The 21,610-nt window shown below is 37.9% G+C and overlaps 1 protein-coding gene across 1 annotated transcript; it reads right to left on the bottom strand.

Annotated features, from left to right (window-relative positions):
• Positions 1-336: 336 nt before the first annotated feature.
• ndufa10 (NADH:ubiquinone oxidoreductase subunit A10) lies at positions 337-16,520 on the bottom strand. Its single transcript, XM_041807780.1, has 10 exons — positions 16,379-16,520; positions 14,267-14,435; positions 13,940-14,155; positions 13,762-13,848; positions 12,650-12,771; positions 10,348-10,427; positions 10,118-10,172; positions 9,901-9,986; positions 9,542-9,650; positions 337-539 (listed from the first exon to the last, which is right to left on the bottom strand). Exons 1-10 carry the CDS (start codon positions 16,451-16,453, stop codon positions 471-473), a joined length of 1,068 nt encoding a protein of 355 aa, XP_041663714.1. The 5' UTR covers positions 16,454-16,520; the 3' UTR covers positions 337-470.
• Between the last annotated feature and the right edge of the window lie 5,090 nt (positions 16,521-21,610).

The following is a 21,610-nucleotide window of genomic DNA, read 5'->3' as shown; positions in this document are numbered from 1 at the left end:
AATTGCTATGAATGTGTGTGTTAATAGGCTGAAAAAGCATGTAGGTTAAAGCTCTGAGTGCTCAGAAGACATGAAAGGCCTTATCTAACTTCAGCCCATGAAATAAAACTTCTGAATTAGGACTTATTGAAATGAAAAACTCCTAATTAAACTTTGACTTTGAGGATAAAAATTATCAAACATGTCAGCTGAAGTTTTTTACACTTAAATGGATCTGAAGTCACTCTCTGGACTGCCACATTCAAACTGCTGAGTGTTCAAACTGAACTCTACAATTATTCAAGTCCTTGTACATCTCTGCATGTAGAGTGAGAATAGAAAACACAAGACATCTCATAGATTCAAAAGTTACTCTTTTATTTAATACATACATATTATTTAGGATGTACAGCAGAAGACGACTGGATCAATAATGGACGATCAGGTGGATCAGACTTTATTCAGCCTGTGATCAGGGTTGATTTAGTGACTCACTTCAGCCAGATGTATTTGTCTCCAACGTCTTCATTATAACCAGAGGCGTACCTCTTCCCAGGGAGCTAGAAGAAGACATAAAACAGACAATTTAGCTAAAAGGAGCAAGGCTGAACATTTAAAGCAGCTTCATCACAAAGACCTCCAACAACAAGGCTCTTTTAATAACATCTAATAGAGATGTGTAACTTGGTCTTTGTTGAAACTGATAATGAAACTGTTTGCTATAAAGCTACACAAACCCTTAATGGATGTGATTGTAAAACAACAAAATACAAGCTGAAGAGTGAACACAAGATAGCTTTTTTAAAATCGCCTTACAGCCCGTTCACCTCGTTCTTTTTTGTGTCCCCCAAAGACCACCAAACTAAAAGCCCTTTCTATAGGCATCTTTGTAAACCTTTTAAGTGTTATCTAATACAAAAAAACTTCCAGCCTTTTATGCGATTATGTAATTGCACAGCCCAACATTGGGACTGGATTTATTGAGCAGTACTATACTGGAGTCAATGTGAGTGTTTGTCAAGACAGGAGTAGTTCAGTTCAGGAGTAGGCCCAAACCTGCTAACCCACTGAAAATGTTTCCAAAGATTAGGGATGCATAATATTGGATTTTGGTCAATGTCCAATATGCCTGTATTTCCAAACTCTTTGGAGCTGTTATACACAGACCCACACCTATTCATTGTAAAAAATAAAAAATAAAGTCTCCAGTGCAATAAGAGGCTAAGGCCAACCGAGCAGAGAAAGGAATAGGGTGGTTGACAGTCTAGTAGTTATTTTTATGTTTGGGGCTTCATCCAAAATGTTCAGGGCTCACAGCAAACCCCCTGTACCTGATGGTACAGTTGTACATTTTGCCCATATTTAAGGCCTATATTTATAGTATTTATAATGTCGATATGCATGGCTGATATATTTTCTGTAAATATATTTTCATATGCTAGAGATGTAATTATATCTTTAACACTGTGGTATCAGGCAGTGCCTAAAGACACAAGTTTACACTGAAGTTGGGCACATAGCGCCTTCATATATGCTTCAAAAAGCTTCTTTTTGAAGCAGCATGAATTGAAAATTTCCCTTTTGTTAATTTCTAAGTCTTTATGAATAAAACCCCCAGGTCAGGGCTCAAAATTTTCCAATATCCGATCATGTTTTAGGTGTCTTATTCATCCAACCAATATTGTAGAAAAATTGAATCAGTTTCCTCTTACTCTAGATTTAAGTTTTGGCACAAATTTTCTTTCTTTTGCATTTACATGTTACTATTTGTTAAAATGTAACTCTAGCTTAGTTTCATCCTTCTATTTTAGTATTTTTTAAAACATAAAATCTACATGAGAATTTGCGATGATATCAGCCTGTAAATGTCCTTCCATGACTTTGTTAACTCCGCTTGTAAGTTGGAGTTTATTCCTCCTCGTTCTTCAGCTCTCATTCTCTCCGCAGAGATCCGAGCTTAGAGCTAAATGTCAGGTCACAGCCTCCTGTAGCATTACACAGCCAGAGTTTAGCAGTGAGGAGAGACGGAAAAGTCTCCAGTCAATAAACGGAAAAGGTCAGACCCAAATGTTTCCTATGCAAGACTGACGGCACTGGAAGCCTTAAAGAATATTTCGCATCTTTGCTTTTCTTGTTTCTACGAATAGTTCAATATTAAACCAGAGGTAAATTAGTTCTATCATGCAGACAGATCTGTACATGCATTACACTGGAAGGTAGGGGAAAAAAAACATTCCGAAAGAGTGAGGATATAGAGAAGAGCAAGATTCCTTAAAAAGATTTTGCAGGGTTTAGTGAGGATGATCACACCCTTACATGATAATCATGTATAAAATTAAAAGCCAACTCCTCTCTTAACAACTTCATGGGTCAGAGCAGAGCTTAGAAATGTTAAAGGTCCCTTGGAAATAAATCCAGATGAATAAGGAATAGCAGATTTTCGCACCTGAAAGTTGACGTGGGAGTCATGCAAACTTGAGCTGTACTTTTTTGCACAGCCCACAAATTTCGAGCACAGCTTGTCCAAATGCTCATCTCACAAGATTTTAACAGACATAGATGATGTTAGTAGTGTGTGACCTTAATCAGCTTTGTTCCTTTAGTGTGTGGACAGCAACAACACAGCCAGATCCGTTTTTATTGTGCAGTGTACAGGGGGACATGGCCCAACCAGCTGCTCCTGGCTGGTTGAATGGATTTCTGACATGTTTCATTTTGGTCGTACAACTGCACACATTCCTACAGTCACAAGCAGATTCCCTAACTTTGGGGTATTTTTCGCTTTGCAAACTGGTAGCATCTTAAATCACCATAAAAACAGCAGGAATGCCTTTCCAACTATAATAAAGGAAACAAGCAAGTAGGAGCAGGCCTACCTGCAGGCCTCTAGCTGTTACTGAGTATTTGCATTTATTTAGCTGCTAGTTGTGTTTGCTAACATTTTGTTAACGTGTGAGACAGAGATTGCATGAGAGGTTTTGTTGCTGTTTGTAGCTATTTGGAGACCTCAATGCGTGAGACTTTAAAAGGAACTCCACTGACATTTGTTACTGTCATCTTGACTTCACTCATACAATATGAACACTCAGATCTTGCACAGTGGTTGGGCTTCCTAGTCCATTCAGTTGCACAATGTGAGCTGACCATACACCATGACTATAAAAGGATGAGCCTGAAAGTGTGCAGTGTACACAAGGCTCCAGTCTAGAGCAGTGGTTCTCAAGTGGTGTGGCTAGGCATGCTAGTGTGCCTTGACGCAAGTCTAGGTGTGCCGTGGGAATTTGTAAAACCATACATTATTACTGCAACTGTACAACAACAGCAGTTATGGAAACATGTTTTAATTACAGAGGCTATTTTGTATGGATATGGATACAGTGTGCCTTGAGATTCTGGCTTGGTGTGCCTCGGGTAAAAAATTTTCACTGCAGCCTCAATATATATGATCACAGTGACCTTTGATCTCCAAACTAAAGAATTCATCCTCAAATCCTAAAAGTCCAAATTTCACAAGTCTCTAAATGCATTCTTGAGTAATTGTGTGCAGTCAGAGTAGACATTTGTGCAAAGTCTGAAGAAAATCCCCCTACCATTCTTCAGATATCATATTGCAACGACCACAAGGACCAAACACCTCAACTTTTCAACAATGACTTCCAAAATCCAATACATTTTTCCTGAAGGTTAAGGATGCACATAATTAGCCAGCGTAATGGTTAAAAGTTGTATCCTTTTGTAGATGGCACTGGAATTGCAAGTCGGTTAAACTAATTCTCAAGATTTGTCATCACTTAAGGCCCCCAATCCTGGTTAAACACTGTCTAAATTCTAACGCAGTCGCTCACCACTTGTAGCCACTGAAGCTGTGTTTAATGAGTAGGCTATTGCCTTGCTACCATATTATTCTCTAATCAGATGTTAACAACAGTGTACTAATAGCACAGATAGCATCTTGTTGGAACAGTAAGGTTTAGCATTATTCTAAAAAGAAACTGGGAATTCAGTTGTCTAGGTATTATTGAGTGACAATATTCAACATAGGAATGCGGATGTTAATCTAAAGAAGACTGAAGGCCAGTGGTGCTAGCGTTGCTTACATTAGCCACATTCTGCAAACCAACTTTGCATTGCTCCTGTGGGAGGTCATTGTACCATTGTAGTGCGAAGTTGGTTTGAAAAACAGCTTTTTTAAACTTAAGGCAAATTGACTGAATACAGTTTTAATAGCCATTAAATCAGATGTGAAATAATTCCCCTAGAAATATCAGTACTTGAGGCTTTTAAATATTGTTAAATATTGTTAAACCTTCCATTAATGTAGGTGGTTAAAGTTTTGCTATGCTGTCAAACAGCCCAAAAATGTCATTACACTGTCTGGATGACTGATACCAAGCTTAGAAAAAAAAGAAGAAAAGATTTCAAAGGTAAAAAACGGTGTTCACCTTGGTTACCCTATAACATAAAGAAGATAAAAGCCTGTTGTTTTTTTAAGTATCAGCATTTCTTACATGAATGGCGTCATTTATGTGGTGTTGTTGTATGAAAAAGGGTGATCTTTACCACACTTAACATCGATCTCCACAGACACAGAGAACAGCAGAGAGCTTTACAGAACAATATATGTCTGAGTGTGGCCATGTCCTTCTATTGTGCAGCAATAAAAGCCAGACTGAATCACTGGAGAGGGTGCAGAAGAACCCTTAGGATCCTCTCCATCACTAATACTCTCATTTCTTCAGAGCAGGAGGGAACAGGCAGCTACTCAGCCTGTGAAAGGATGGAGCACACACAACAACCTCTCCATGGCTTGTTCCCAAAGAAAAGAGCAAACGAAACAAATCTGCTGCGGAGAAACGACAACTTTATACATGCACAGAGTAGAGGAAATGCTGAAAGCAGCAACTCTGCTGTCAAAAGTCAGTTCGAATGAAACTAAAGATGCATGGTTCAAGTATTTAGGCTGTTTTAGCTGGCTTGTTTTTTTCATGCACACATCTGTACTGCGCATGTATGACACATAAAACTACTGTTTTATATGTTTATACTTGTACAATTTAGTAATGTGCATTCATCCATCTAAATAAATTTATATTACCTTTAACATCAAAGAGTAACTCCTCTGGGCACTTGCTATATTTCACTCAGTAGTGTTCTCATTCCAAAAGTATGGTACATCACTGTTTTCATTAAACGCAAAGTTATGAGAGAGAAAAGCAGCTAAAAAGTGGCACATTTTGGTCTGTGTTACTATCTATTTCAGCATGTTTTGGATGTGGCAAAAACAATAAATGGTGCCAAATTTCGATGGTTTTTGATGAATGCAATGTATGACAATGGCAGCTGCAGTTACGATGACAGAGTAGTAAGTAGAGAGACATTTTAGATGAAAAAAGTGCAACTTTTACACTACATTTTATAGTAACAAAAAGACATGACTATACAAAATGTAAAATGTTTCAAGTAACTGAGACTAATCACATATTTCTGATAGAAGTGAAAAATTAAGTCATGTTAGAGATTCTCCTTTGCTTATAATCATTTGATTTTTATAATTTCCAAACTTTTTGGTTGGAATTTCTCTTTCTGCTGTTAAAGGGGATTCCCCTGCACAACTAAGAGTACCTCAACATAAAATAACAGTTGAATTGCTTAGTTTTGTTTTTAAAATTACTACATTTATTACAATTTTACCAATCTATAAATAAACTTCAATCATCTAGTCAGCCACCTGTGGAGTAAAATCAGCTATAAGGCTCTTATTCTAGTTGCCACCAATGCCGTTACTACTGACTACAGCTACTCTTTAAGTCTGATTTATATTACATATCATCACATTTATTTATTTAAAGTCTATTTGTTAGTGACAGACACAGTATACATAGACGACTGAGAACCGCTATCCCATACAAGTATCATAGAGTTTATAGCAAATGCTTATTTGCAACATCCAGAGTTCCTACATGCATTCAAAAATCAAATTTAAAACTCTTTAAGCCTTTTTTAAAACCTGAACTGGGAAACAACACCACTTTCTGCACAATAAAGATTGAAAATTAGGAGGCATATAAGATTTCTCAGGTCCACTGGAACAGGACTGAATTTTTTCATTTAATGAGCTGTCAAATACTTTTTTTTTTGTCAAAAGCACCCAAACTTGATTATTTCTGGCACATTTAATGCCTCTATTCTACCATATACTGATATTTTTCAGTATCAACAGCATATCTGTTGATGTTAAGCAAGTGTGCTGAGCTAATTCTAAACAAATTTAGTAACAAAAAGCAGAATAACACTTTTTGTTGGGGGAAACCCGTTAAAATGAAGCTGGCCTGAACAGATTTAAAAGAACTGGACTGTGTTTTACATAAGTACAGACCATATTTAATCACAGTAATCCTGATTAAACTAGAAAAGCACTCAGAGAGCGCAGACCTCCACCATTAGCCCTATCTCCCAACAGTAAAGAATTCTTTAAAAAACTCCTGGATCCAGACGGTGATCCGGATCAGTCCCAAAATCTAATCAGTTCTTCCTTATGCCATTTCTGACATTTCCTGAAAATTTCATCAAAATCCATCCCTAACTTTTTGAGTTATGTTGCTAACAAACTAACTAACTAACTTACAAACAAACCGTGTTGATCACATAACCTCCTTGGCGGAGGCAATAAAAGAAGGGTCTGGCGGCCCTCCCCCAGGAAATTGAGAACATCCAACACTGAATTCCCTGAAATCTGGAGAATAATTATGCAACAATTTTTGGAGGAAGAAGTTTAAAATCATGTAAGGTTGGCTTAAAAACACAGATTTGGATGAGGACATTTCTTAGTCAAAGTGCCTTCTAAAACTCAAAGACCTCTCACTGGCAAAATTTAGACTTTTCAAGGCCTTAGATTTCAAATTTAAGACTATTTAAGACTTTTCAACGATCTGCAGGAACCATGAACATCAGTCCCTAGAAGGGCTTTTATGAGAATAAAAATAAAAAACAGCTGATAAGAAAAGGGGCAAAGGTGAACAGGGTAGTTCAGTTGCTCTTTGAAGGTGGTGAAGTTTGTAATAAGTTTCAACTGATCAGGCCGAGATCTAGGATCTAACTCCTTTTAAAGAAAAAGCAGCTTGAACGAATGATGTTTTATGGAGTGAAATGAAAGTTTCCATTTGAGGCTGCTCTGGTGGATCTGCTGCAGCTCTGTAGTGTGCATAGAGGTGGAGGAGCAAGTCCATTTAAGCATTTGAACACAAACTCCACATAATGGAAAATTAAAATCTTGTATTGACTTAAAACATGGCAGTGATGATATCTATTTTTAGAGCCTGATTGTAGAGACACTAAGGATCTGATGACTTACTGATTTGTCTGAGATCAGGCAGTAAAACCAAAGGACAAGTGTGAGAGTGCCATCGAGTATAAAAGCATTAAAGCACATTAGTTGTCATGCAGGTTCCTATCATACTAAAGCAGCAGAGATTTGCCCTAAAGGTTTGTAAAATCTGCTTAACATGGCTTCTAAAATGTAACTGAGAGTCTAAATGATCCCCAGATACTTAACCTCTGTTACTTGTTCAATACATTCATCTTTGATTTTAACACACATTCATGAGCATCACATACAGTACTTGTGTGCTTGTGTGCTACAAGTCTGCTTGTAATATCGCATTATTTCCAATCTGATGCTGGAGTTGAAGCTTATAAATACTGAGCAACAGTTGAGTTTACAGTCATCACTGCAAACAGGAAAAGAGAGGAGACAATGGAGGGGATGTAAAGTAAAGCTGCTGAATCATCTAAGGCAGAGGAGGGGGTAATATTTTTGTATTCATGCAGCAACTGAGAGATGGCTGTGGAAACACCCATTCAATATTTTGGGATGTCTGCAAGTAGATTTTGAAAATTGGTCAGCCCTTTATTTCACACTGGAGTACAAAATCTGCCTGTAGACATTACTTCTACATTAGTGTGGTTTTCTAACCTTGCAGACTCCATGTATGTAATCGGGTAAATCTATCTTGAAAACCTCCAATCTACAACATTTTTGCTGAACCCAACACTGTTTAGACCAATCAGTCATTTGAGAAGAATGGTGGTAGCTATGGGCGGGGTTAAGTTATACTGGCCCTTTGCGATGGCTGCCTCCAGTGCAGTGATTAGATCGGACATAGCTATAACACAACAGCTGTTTTATCAGAACTGGACCATGTTTCTGCATGAAATAAAGAGTAAAATAACACTAATAGCTTTTTAGAATGGAAAAGATGTTTTTGCTCTTCTGCTGACCTGCTTCGGAATAAGTCTGTAATCTATATGAGGTGGTGGTTAGTTGTACCAGTGAGGTTGTATATAATGGCAGCTAGTGGAGTGATTAGCTCAGGCGTAGCCACAGAAGTAGTATTGTCAGAACTGGGCAACATCCATTTATGAAAAAATAAAAAAATAAATAAGAGTTATGAGCCACACTGACAGCTTTTCATGACAGAAAAGATGCTTTCGCTCTTTTCCTGGTCTGCTTCAGCATTGTACTGCAATCACTACAGGTGTGTTTTGCAGGTGTATCAAACGGCTGCTGCAACGATAGTAGTTAGCTTGGATGTAGCTATAGGAAAAGAGTTTAATTGGGACTGGACCACATTTTCTTCTAAAACAAGTACTAAGAGTCACACCGAAAACTTGTCTTGGCATTCACAACTAGGCGGTGATAACCGGTCAGCTCAGGAGAAGCATGTACGTCAACCCCATTTTGTCTTGTCGTTCTGATTGGCCCGTCACGAATGTGACAGACAAAACGTTCCTCCAATCACCTTCTGAGAACTTTTTGAAAAGTCCTGCCCTTCCCAAACGCCCAAATAAACTTCCCAATGAGATTTCCAGTTATTTGTCTCCTTTTCTTTGGATAACACAGCTGGTTTTTCCAAGATAATGAGGAAATTTCTTCAGAAAAAAAACAAACTTCCATGCTGTCTGAGGTAAATGGAGTAAAATTAAGATGCATGCATGTCCTTCTTCAATGATGTGCTTAACAAGGTTGTTTCAATGCACAGTTGCATTTTTGGGAGGTGCATTTAGAGTTTCATATATAGGTCTTTACTTGAGGTTAAGGGCTTCCAACCTAAGTTGTATTCTACAGCACAGAAGTATAAATCAGGCTTGACTGATTATTATTGCTTCAACAGCTGGATGAAAGGTTGGTACATCGGCCCTCAAAAGTTATTTATTTTCCAGCTTTATTGGGGCTTTTTTGGCACAATTTTTCAAGTTCACTCATCTAAACTGGCAGTTTATTTAATCTCATTTGGTTAAATGACAGCATGTGGCCAAAAAGTTGGGGTTAATGTTTGGTTGTTTAAGTCTTGCTCTGCAAAAGTGAAAAAGATATCACAGCTGGTACAAAGAATTACACTCTAAACTCTCACTTGAAGCATGATTTTTTTATGTGCAACATGAGTGAAATGAGTATTGCTTCATCAAATAAAATCTACTTCAAACGGCAGCTATCTAACCAAACTCTAGAAGCCATCTGTGTTTATACTTCTAATGAGTAGGAGGGGAGTAAGTCTCTACATACCGCTCTGTAGGCAAAGTATTTCTCATCGTAGTCGTGGGCCCCGATGGTTATCTCTGGCAGGAACATGGGTATATGTGTGAGGGTGGCCACTCTCTGTTTGTCTTCAACACTATCACAACCAAAAAAGAGACCAGTGTTAAAAGCCCGCATGGTAGAGGATTATGTAAGGGGGAGCTTGGCATTAAAACGGCAGAACGAATGAGCATTTTGACTTCTCTGCAGGTACTTTGCATATTTATCCATAATGAGGATGACGAGCGGGGGCTGAGGATGTAAAACGGTGGGAATCTCACTTCACCTGCAGGAGATCTTTCTCTGTGCAATTTGCATTTCAATGTGGAAACCAATCAAGAACTTACAGCATCCTCATGTGGTGGAACGTGACGTCATCCTGCTCCAACCAAGGTCCCTTTTCAAACTTCAAATACTCGATGTCTTCAACCACCTGTGAACAGTCAATAATTAATAAGCTGCACATAGAAACAGAAAATATAGATCTTCACATTAAAGCCTCCTGGGTAGATCTCACTGGAAAATAAAATCCAAACAGACTTGACTCAGTGTCTGACGTCTTACCTTTTCAACATCCTGGGCTTGGGTTGCATCATAAGCAAGCACCTCGGTTGCTTTGCTGAAAAAAGAAATAAACGAAACACCAAAATACTTAAGATTCAAGAAAAAAACAACTTCAAACTGGCTTAGTGTTTCTAAACATCAAATGTCAAAAGACTTATTGATGTTTCTGATGTATCTATAAAGACAGCCAGATTTAATACACTGTCTTACTCAAAAATTTTAATATTTACGTGATTTGTGGCAGGAAAGACTTCTTGTAGGAATCCTCAATGCTCTTCAGATAGGACAGAGGGACATTCTGAAGATAGGACTGGGAATTAAAAAAGGGAATTAAAATTTTATTTTATTAAAGCATTGCTTTTCCCCTTCAGTGACATCATTTTTTCCAGTGTCAGGGTGAATACCCAGATATTGGCATGTTCTTGTCAGTCTGGCAGCTTTTAAGATAAACAGGCAGAATCTTACTTAAAACTGTTCTACTAACAGGAACCAATCATCATGTAAAAACTTTAACATACTGAACACTTAATACCTCCATGATTTAAAGACTGGATGATTTTTGCAAGGTATGCACTATATTGGATGCTGCTAATATGCTGATATTCACAAATTCATTTGACTGGTAACAATACCTTAATACCTTTTCAAGACACTCTCAATATATTTCAAGACCCCAAGGCGTCTCAAATTTCTATCTAGTTACATTGCTGACACAGTTATGTTTATGTTTTGTGTAGACTGCAAGAAAGAAAAAACATGACAATACAGTCACATTAATACTTTAATTCTCTACAATTTCAATACTTTTTAATACTCTGCAGACACCCTGTGACTGAGACTTCAGCTGACATAGCTCTTTCCTGCCTAAAACTCCTGTAACTTATCGTACATACAGCTGATATGTACAGCCAAAATATCAGTTATAAATATCAGCTGACATTTTCACAGCTGCTAATATACAGAAAATTAACTTTCTAAGCTAACATCTGCCAAAACTGATAACACGCTGATACTATTATTCATTCCTGGTTTTAAGGGATCAAGAGCTCAGAATTAGCAAAAACAACTCCATGTGAAAGCCAAGCGAGCTTTCATGTGTTGTACTTTTTTTGTGAACAAGTGTTTATTGAGTTAAGTTGACAACACATAAACACATGTACACGTGCTCTTAAAGATTAAGACAAAATTCAGTGTTGAACAGAAAGCATGGCATTTGTTATTTCTCTAATCAGAACCTTATATATATATAAAGAAAAAAGAAAAAGGGGAAAAAATAAATAAATAAATTCTGTCAAATACATCCTCACTGTGCAACAGCCATTCCTGAAGGTTTGATTGTATTTGCATCGAGATCTGTATAGACTAGAAAAAAAAGTTTATACTTGCATAAAAATAGGGGTGTCTGTCAAAAATGACACCCCTGCTTACTTATTAATTCTTTTAAACCTTCAACTTAAAATGCATGTGGCATGTTTGCAAAAAATACGTCTGCAAAGAGATCACTAAGCATATACAGCTAGTTGTCAACCCCTCATTTATCCCATATCCCATCTCATTTATTATCGTGCGTTGTACTGACAAGAACCTTCCGTCAAACCACTCTGCCATAAAACAAAAATCAGTTAAGGGCTGCAGTGATGGTTGTCCTTCTGGAACCTTGTCCCATTTCCACAGAATCCCTGGAGCTCAGTCAGACCATCAGGTCCTTGGTCACACTTTTTTACTAAAGCCCTTCTCCCCCTATTGCTCAGTTTGGCTGGGTGACCAGCTCTCTGACAAGTCCTGCTTGTGCCATTTTTCAATTTGAGAATTATGGAGACCACTGTCCTCTTGGGAACTTTTAGTGCAGCGGAAATTATTCTTGTAGCCCTCTCCAGATCTGTGCCTGTCAAGAATTCTGTCTCTGAGCTCTGCAGGCCGTTCCTTTGACCTCATGTCTTGGTTTTTGCTCTAATATGCATGGTCAGCTGTGAGACCTTCTATAGAGAGGTGTGTGCCTTTCCAAATCATGTCCAGTCAATTAAACTTACCACAGTTGGCCTCCAGTCAAGGTTTAGAAACATCTCAATACAGACTGGGAGTAATGGGAGGAATTGGCTAAATACACAGTGCTTTTGTAAAGGGTCTGAATACTTCTGTTATTGTGATATTTTAGTTTTTAATATATTTGCAAAAAAAACAAAAACAAAAATTCTGCTTTCACGCTGTCATGGCGGTGTAGTGACTGTAGATTAATGGGAATAAAAATAAATTTGAATGACTGTAGCATCAGGCTGCAACATAACATATTTGACATATTTGAATATAAATCAATGTATTTGCATTTAAATCTAGCAAGCCTTTGGATTATCATTTTAACTTAATGCATGATCTTTTTCTAAACTTTACTTTTTGCAGAGTTGTGCAAAGTATGCAAAGACTGTCACCCCAACAGGGTTACCAAAGTACATCCTGCATCCAAGGTCTATCTACTCTAAATACTCAGACTGTAGGAGGTCCTGTAATGAGGTTTCGCTGAGTGGGTGTTACTACCTTGCCGCTCTGTTTCAGTTTCTTCTGCACCTCCTCAGCCGGCAGGTCGATATAGATGGCAATGTGAGGCGGCAGAAACTCACAGATGCTGATGTTTTTGATCTCATTGTAGTGATGTACACCTGCAAGTCACAGGAAAATTATTGTACAAATGCATTACATGTGGATCAACTTTGTTTATTTTGTTATTATATTCTTCTCCTGGTTTTATTATCAGTAAAATCCAGAACATAATTTGCACTAGGATGAATTTTGGTGTTTTGGGGGTCTCTCAGAGGGGAAAAAAAGGTTTTAATTGTCTTCCTGTGAGATAATTTCCTTTGTGTTTAACAAGGTCAACAATGTGCAGCTGCTGTGCATCTGTGTAGCCTTTGAATACTATCAGTTTTCACACATGAAGTTTTTAATCCTGGTATCTCATCATATTGTAGTTTAGCTCTAAGACTATGGTGACAGTTGTAAAGTGCTGGCCCACAGCCTGTTCCTTGCTCTGCCCACCACTGCTTGTCACTTGCCTTTGTTAATGGAGGAGTTGGAGGAGGAGAATCAATGTGCTGTTTTCTACTTAAACATCCACCTCTGGTTTGCTTTACATGCCAGTAAAATATGGCTCTGACTTCTTTGTTGGCATTGCTATGCAGCACAAAGCCAAGCATACTTGCATATTTGTTCAGTGGGTGATGATAGCAGCTACACATTCAGTAATGAAAGAGTGTATCTCAGCATTTTGCACTGATATACTGGTTGCACCTCTGTACAAGCCAACCAAGTAAACAGGTTTCAATTTCTATGCATGGTGGTTTTACCCACTATCTATAGTGAATTCCATTTTTAGAATCTCTGTATTGACTTTGCTTTACTTGTTGCTTAAAACATGCTTTGCATAAGTATGCAGTAAAAGAAATAAAACAAAATTAATTCAACAAAATGAAGATTTTAAAGAGGTTGGATAATATGGAGCAGCATTATCATGTAAAGACAAAACTAAAATAGAAACGAAATAAAGACAGATTAAAACTGGCAATATTGTAGACACGTTTTATGTTTTTAATTGTCTTTGTTTATTTTTTATACAAACACATTTACTCTGCAACATGTGAAAGAATACTCACACTCTTTCCTGATGTATCCCTCTTTGAACATGGCCTCCATGAAGACCATGTCACTGAAGGGAGAACGTTCCAGAATAACTCCCTGGCCTTAAAACAGAAGATCAGGATGTAAATGAGTTGACCTGCTGTTCTAAATGAATTCATTTCCTAAGTAGAATTGTCTCTATGTCTTTTGTACCTGTGGTGAGCAGGTGTTCGATGGCATCAGAATACTGGAGGAGCCTCATGATGTACATCCAGTTCTGTAGCCTGTAGCTGTTCCCATCTGCTGCTTTGGGGTCTGTGTAGAACTTCTCCAGACTGCACATCCCGTTAAAGTCAACAGGAAGTGGCTCTTTCTCTCCAGTCATCTTGTCCATATAGAAAGTGTCAGGCTCAGGCATGTAGAGCATTCCTGTATATAAAGAATGATCAGTTAAATGTTTATGTACGTTTTTTCTTTTGCTTTTCTGCTGATTCCAATACCATGTCATTAAACTGTAAGTTTCCTTTAAAGGAATATTACCAAGCCTGTCAGCCAGCTTCTGGGCCAGTGCTCCTTTCCCAGAGGCCAAGTTTCCATCCACAGTGATGATTTTGCTGTACTGGGATAACCGTGGTATTGTCCTCTCTCCCAATGCATATGCCCACCAGCCATATCGCAGGCTCCTCACTGAAGTGGTGTGAAGCCCTGCCTATAAAACACAAAAAAATGGAAAGTAAGCACACAAAGGGACACAGCATCAAATGTCCGATGTCTGTCAAAAACTATGCCCAAATATCTGACAGCATGCACAATCTATGATGGAAAAGAGGGGCTGTCGAATTTGTTTTGTGTTTATACTGAGTGTGTTATTAGAATAAGAGTAATGAAATAATGCATGACTGAAGAATGCTGCTTTAAAGTTGTACCTTGCACCATAAACAGAGCAAGGCTGGCCAAATTTCTGATATGTAGAAGCTTTTAAAATGTCACAGGTATTAAGTAATATGATATCCATCATTTTAAGATTCAATACTATTAAAAAGTATCAAAGTTATGAAAGAAAGAGAGATATACAGTCTTATTTAGAACCAAAGTCTGCTGTAAGCGGAGGGAGAGCACAGCAGTGGGTGATAAAGAGATTACTCAGAAAGAAAGAGTACCACTAGTGATATACAGTGTTTTAGTAGAGCATTTCCATAACAGAGCTTTAAAAAGCTTCAACATCATTATGTCTTAAGATTTTTGTATTCATTCCATGACAGCGTGATATTTGGTGTCCCAAATTCAGATTGCATTGTGTGACTGTTACAGCGCATGGCACAGTGAAAATTCCACATAGCCTGGAATACAATAACTTAATTGCATTTGCACATTGTTCAATGAAATTTGCTGTGCTTCTCTTTAAACAAGGAGAGCACTGAGCTTCTACAATGGTTTTGCTGAGCGCATTCTAGCATCTCTCACAACCTCAAAAGTCGGCACAGATATGGGACCACCTTGGAAAAGAATCCATTTAGGGAGGCCTTTTAGCATCTCATGAAGATGTGTGGGTTAACGATAATGATAATGTTCGCGTCTGTTGCAGAGATGAGATTATGATGTCTCCTGGTCCCTAAACATTTGTCTTTACAAGCCATCATTGTGACTTTTGACTGTGAGCTTCACATCACCGCACACATGCTGAAGCCCTTTTAATGTCCTAAATTAGAAGATAGGAATTTACACAGAGAAGAATCACTTTACATTTCTTCTGGATTATAAATGATCATTCAAGGGATTCTTTAAATAGACAATATGTTATTTGAAGAATAATTTCTATTAATTAGTGGTTAATTGTTATTAATACTGTGTCAAATGTTACGCCGTGTGCGGTGACTTTCTAATGAGCAGGATGCAAATTTAAAAAAAAATAATAATAATAATTGGACTGTTTTGGGTACCAAAGATATACCATTCTGTTGCAGTACCAACACAGGTATTACTTTTAATTAGACTTTTGCAAGTATTATTCCATAACTCACAATTCTAGCGTTGTTTGCATGCAATGAACAATCACAGGGTCAAAACTGAAGAGCCAGTGCTCAAAAACTTCTGAAGTACTGATTTCACTAAGTAAAATAACCGTCTTATAAAATTGAAAAACACATTTATCATAAAAAAACAAGGTTTAGCTCTGTAAAACTGTAAACTTGCAGTTGACAACGCCATTTATAATTTGAAAAGTATGAAAAAGTTTAATAAATATTTATATATCTGTATAAATAAGGAATAAGAGGCGTGATTTGAGAGCGTCGATGTTAAATCAGACTAAGTATATACTAAACTTAAACTGCATTTAGCAAAATTAAAGCTGCCAATCATTAGCTTGGCCGAAAGGCACGCATGTTTTTCCAAAATATTAGAAAAGAGGGACATTTAAAAGCACATAACTGATTCTAAATAGCTTAAGAGGTATTGCAGTGTTATCTTATTGACACATTTCACTCTCAGCTATCAAAAACAACATAAACAAACCAGCAGGTAGCCTGTATAGGCGGCTGTGATGCTAGCGGCTAATAGGCTAGCTGGTTAGCAAAGCTAGCTTGTCCTTGTAAACTCTAATGGTTTGTAATGATTCACAGCTCTCTGTTATTGTGTATTCTCAGCCCCTACCTTCTGAACAATGTTCACTGCTTTAAAAGCAGCTGCTCCCGTCGGGATGACCAGCCGTATCACCCTCAGGGCCATGATTATCTGTCCTCCAAAACACCCTCCGATCTGACCCGAAAAGACACCGCTACACGGCGACTGGATATGACGTCAGAAGACGGGGCTTTTGCTTGGAACTGTCTCGTATATTATACGACAATTTTTTGTGTAGTCACTGCCTGACAGTATTTTTAATAAAAACTTGTGTAAAACGGAGACAAGAAGAAAATAAGAAAACAAGTAAAAGACAAATCATGCTTACAAGAGGTGGACTATCAATAATCAAAACTATTTCAAAATAGTCTATCAAATGTAAACAAAAGGTGTAGAACGACCTCATCTACTTGTTTTTAAAACTAGATCTTTTTTTCTGAACATTGAATGTGATTAACTGTAATCATGACTGAATATTTATGATCATCCTTTTTTAGATTAAGATTTTCTTTTCATACCAGAAAATACAGAGGCCTACAAAACAGCTAGAATCCTGCTAAGGCTAGAATCTGTGTAGAAACATAAGTGCCTAAGATATGAATTAAAAATAAACATTTTAAATAAAATTTGATATGAATATTAAAGAGGAAACCATGGGTCCAAACGTGAATAACTAAAAATGATTAGGAAGTCATTCCTCCTTTTGTCCTGACAACTCCAGCCTACTATACTTCAACTATGTCTAGTCCGTATTTTTGTCTATTGACCAGCAGGTGGCAGTATAAATTAGCTTTAAATAAGCTGACCTCACAAATCCTGTCTGTTTATTAAAAGCATACAGGAATGTAGAGCAATTGGTCAGTTTTCACGGTATGAATGTTTTTGACAAAGTATTGAGAGTCAGATAAAATCTAATGTATTTAAAAAACATGCTTTTTAAAAATCTATTTTGATTCATATTATCCAGTATTATTTTCCTCTTTACATTAGATGGTTATGGGTATGTATAAAAGGTTTAATTCATTTGCTGTTGTGCCACCTGACATTTGCAACTAATTGTGAATTAAACAGGGAGCTACTGTGACACATGTTGTAATGTTTATTCTCGATAGAAAGTGCAAACATATTTCCAAAATAAAATCAAGAGTTAAATGGTAAAATACGTTTTTTTGCAACTTTACATTGGTAATTGTTTGTTTTTGACAATCCTACTCACCTTATATTAAAACATTTTAACAACAGTTGTTTCTTTCAAAGACTTCAAGCATAAGATTATGCCAAAGTATTCTAATTTAAATTTTCTTTTAACTAAAATGCCATTTTTTTATCAATAATAATTGTCAATAATCTGTTCAGTCAGCATCTCTGAGGTTTGGAATGTTATGGTGGTCAAAAGTCAGTCCTGGAAATTCCTGTGGAACCTGAAGCATCCTGTTTCAGTTTCACATCAGATAGTGATTTCATAGGTATGTCTGATTCAGCATGCAAGGGTGTATCCAGGGGATGGTAAGAGGTGGCTGCACCCATCAAATAAATCTTGGACACCCCAAATGCTGCTTTTCTAAATGGATAATTTTCAAATACTTAAATCTTAAAAATGTTCAAAATGTATGTAAAACATAAAAAAGGCATAGCCAGACGAGGATAAACAAAAGAAAAAACAGAATTAATGCACCCAGATCGAACACTGGTGTCAGACTTTTACATTGCAAAATAGGAATTGTCTAAGATAAGGTAGGTTAAGAGGTCGTTCTACAAACGGTCTATTGCTGGGATCTGGATGTTCCAGTCTAAAGCTATACCCTTCCTTGCTGCTAAAGGTAGATCTATGTACCTGCATTTATGAGGTATGGCTATTAAAAAAACAAGACTAATGCTATAACACAGTTTTAATTAGCATAAACATTAGTCATTGTCTTTCTCCTTCAATCTCCTCCCCTTCTGCATCAACAAACCGCTGCATTCAGGTCTTTACTGATTGAAGTAGGTCTTCTTCAAGCAGCTGTCTCAGAACCTCGGTGGTTCTTTTCTCAACATCTGACACAGACTCTAAACGTGTTCCTTTGAGCACACAGGAAAAGGAAAAAGTCATACGGTGCTAGATCAGGTGAGTAGGGAGCACTGTGATTAGGTTTTGGTCCAGAAAGAGTGTTGTCCCTATGAAAAATGAAACCATTTTCCCACTATTGTGGTCTCTTTCTTCAGACTTTTTCTCTCAGGTTTTCTAAAACCTGTTTGTCATCATGTTGATTCAGCAGTGACCCTTCTGGAACCCAATCCTCCAAAATGATCCCCTTAGTGTTAAAGAAAACAATCAACATGGCCTTGTGTTTGGACTTGCTATGTCATGCTTTCTTTATCCTTGGTGACAATGGGGTTTTCCAATGCACTGACTGCAGTTTTGTTTCAGGATCATATTGAACAACCCAGGTTTTATTGCATTCATCTTCTAACCCCTGGCTATCTCACTTTCAGCATGAGAAAATATTTGTAATGGTTTTAGTCTCAGTCCTGATTGTAATTTACATAATCTGAGTTCAAAAAATGACTGGCATCTCATAGTCTTTGTAGCACAGTTGTGACGAGTGCAGCTATGCACGTAGGCTAGAAGAAAACTTCTGTAGTAACATTGGTATTTGAATGTTTCTATTGTCTCTAAATCTGGTTTCACAGCGATCACAGTGACCTCACAGATATATAATGGCTGTCTGGTTTGGTTAGTCTCATCTATTTCTGTTCTTACACTTTCCCCTCACAGCTCACTCACACCTGAATGCTCAAAACTTTACATAACTACTATGACCTGTCAGCAAACATGTGTGACTCACTGTGTGTTTGACTCTGTAGGCTAGGAGACCATGAATGTAAACATGGCTGACAGTCAAATGCAGCATTGCATATTTCATGCAGTGTGAGAACCGGTGTTTCAGCTCCAAGGCTGGGTTAATCATTAGGGCAACTGGGCCTTTGCCTGGAGGCCTGATGACTGTAGAAAGCACGGGGCAGTAGCTGCATAACCAAAAAGTCAGGTTAGATCTCTCTTTACTGTGGCAAAAAGGTGATAAACTTTTTAAATTAGTGGCAGGAATTTGTTGAAAGTAGCAAAAAAAAAAAGTGACAGATCAGGTTAAAAGTGGCAGTAATGGAAAGAATGTGTTACAGGGTAAAAAAAAGGTTTAAATCACAAAAAGTGGCAATAATGAGCTAAACTTGGCAAACAAAAGGGGCAGAAATGGGTTAAAAGTGGCAACAAATGGTAATATGGGCCATCAGTAGCAAAAAAGTGGCAAAAACCGGTTTAAAGAGGCAAAACTAAGCATAAAAAAGGCAAAAACAGGGTTTAAAGTGGCAAAAAGTGGTGGGAAAAGTGGTGAAAAGTTGTTAAAAAGTGGTACGTTTAAACAATTGTAACATTAGACCCAATGATTGACACACTTTTTCACTCCAAAATGAGGTAACTGTTAGCCAGGACACTTGCACCAGTGCATCTAATCCAACACACATGCATTGATCATAAATAAATCACTATCGGGGAGGGTTCCGTCACTGGGTTTTTCAGGGGCCCAGTTAATTCTGTGGGCAGGCCTGACTTCGACAAGCGCAATTCTGCTGGCTCTGCATGCATCTGCTGTTGAATGTCACGGCCTATTCCACCCACATCCAGGAACAAGACCCCAAGTTACTGGAACTCCTCCCCTTGAGCAAAGATTAACTTTTAAGCATCATAAACACACAACCACGAATTTGAAGATATGTGGTTATCCCCTGAAAGAAAAAAAAAGTTTGTAAAATTGTGATTAAAGAAATTGAAGTTGTCATGTGAATTTTAAACAAGTAGCAGTTACTGAGACCAGGTAGATAGTTACCAAAGATCCTTGCAAGATGAGCTAGAATGTGGTTAAAGCGACAACTTGGAGATAAAAATGTTGGATGCATGGATAAAAACAGGTCATATTACACACTTGTTTGCTAAATAAAACAAACTTTTTCATATAAACTGCAGAGAAAAAATATTTTCATTCATGTGCAAAGATTCACTGTAGCATCGTGTTTTATTTGTCTTCCTACAATATCCACTTGAGCGTAATTCAATTACTTTAATAAATGTTGGGTTCAGGAAACTCAAAGTACTCACTGAAACTTTTGGAAAGATTGTGGTCATGTTTGTTGGACATGCCACTGGATTTGTTTTCTTTTCTTTATAACATTTTACCAAAACTGTCATCTTTTCCTAGGAGTGTCTACAATGACCCTGTATTTTTACAATCCACCTAAACCTCTTTTCTGTGACATCTGTGTGATGGGAGAACAGTGTGAGGACAGGAAAAACTGTCACTATGACCAAATCCTCAAAGGAAGTGTGTGGTCTTTATGATGGTACTGGGCAAAACTGCTTAGACCAGAGATGTACTTGTTGTTAATTATTCATATGTGTATGATTGCTACCATGTACCCCCTATGTCTGTTCAACATGTCAGGTGTGCACATGCTCAAAAATGAATGTAACACAGATGTGAGTTGCTATATGTGCATGTGGTAGGGGTGGTGTAGAAGAGAGCCTAGCTCAAACCTAAAAAATCCAGCCTGGAATGAGCCTGTCCTCTCCTACCCCAGCTCAGCCCAAACATTGAGGAGGAAAAGGAAGCAGAAGGAGTAGGACGGCTTTTAATACAGATCCATTTAAGTCTGTTGAAGGACTGTTCAGTCAGGAAAAGGGAGGGAAACTCAAGTCATCCTGGCAAGAGGTAGAAGAGCATTTAAGACAGACTCATTCAGATCCAGGGAAGATCAGGGAGCCAGGCCTTCCCCCGATGCTCCCTATGCTACCTTTAGGAGAGACAGAGTCTAGTATGGATGGGGGAATACCAAGGTGGAGGGGGTGGCAGGCTGTAGTAAGGTGTTCAAAGGCTTATTCGGCCCCAGGGAAAAGCAGAGTCCACTGCAGGGTCTATAAAAGCGCCCCTGATGTCCTTAGATTTCGATTAATAGGTTAATATGAAAGAAACAAGCTATCCCAAGAGCATGGTGTAGAACAGTAGGGATCCTGATTCCCAAGGAGAGGGAGTCCTTTGATCTAAACCATCTAAAGTCATTTGAGTTGAACGAGGCAGTAGCTACAGGAGGGGTTTAGTTGTACTGTGAGCTGACAACAACTTCCGTATTCAGCTCGGTGGAGTATGGTGGCAGTTTTATCACAACTGGACCACAATTATTTATACAATTAAGAGCTAGAAACAGTGGGTCTGTAGTGCAGGTCTGTAT

The sequence above is a fragment of the Cheilinus undulatus genome, linkage group 15, assembly GCF_018320785.1.
Source record: "Cheilinus undulatus linkage group 15, ASM1832078v1, whole genome shotgun sequence".
Lineage (NCBI taxonomy): Eukaryota > Metazoa > Chordata > Actinopteri > Labriformes > Labridae > Cheilinus > Cheilinus undulatus.
This window is presented reverse-complemented; position numbering and strand designations above follow the sequence as displayed.

Bases quoted from the DNA above. Each gene is read 5' to 3' on its own strand.
- ndufa10 (XM_041807780.1), bottom strand. From the start codon at position 16,453: ATGGCCCTGAGGGTGATACGGCTGGTCATCCCGACGGGAGCAGCTGCT. The intron at 14,436-16,378 runs GTAGGGGCTGAG...TGTGTTTTATAG, and splicing joins CAGTGAACATTGTTCAGAAG to GCAGGGCTTCACACCACTTC. The intron at 14,156-14,266 runs GTAATATTCCTT...CTTTATATACAG, and splicing joins GAAGCTGGCTGACAGGCTTG to GAATGCTCTACATGCCTGAG.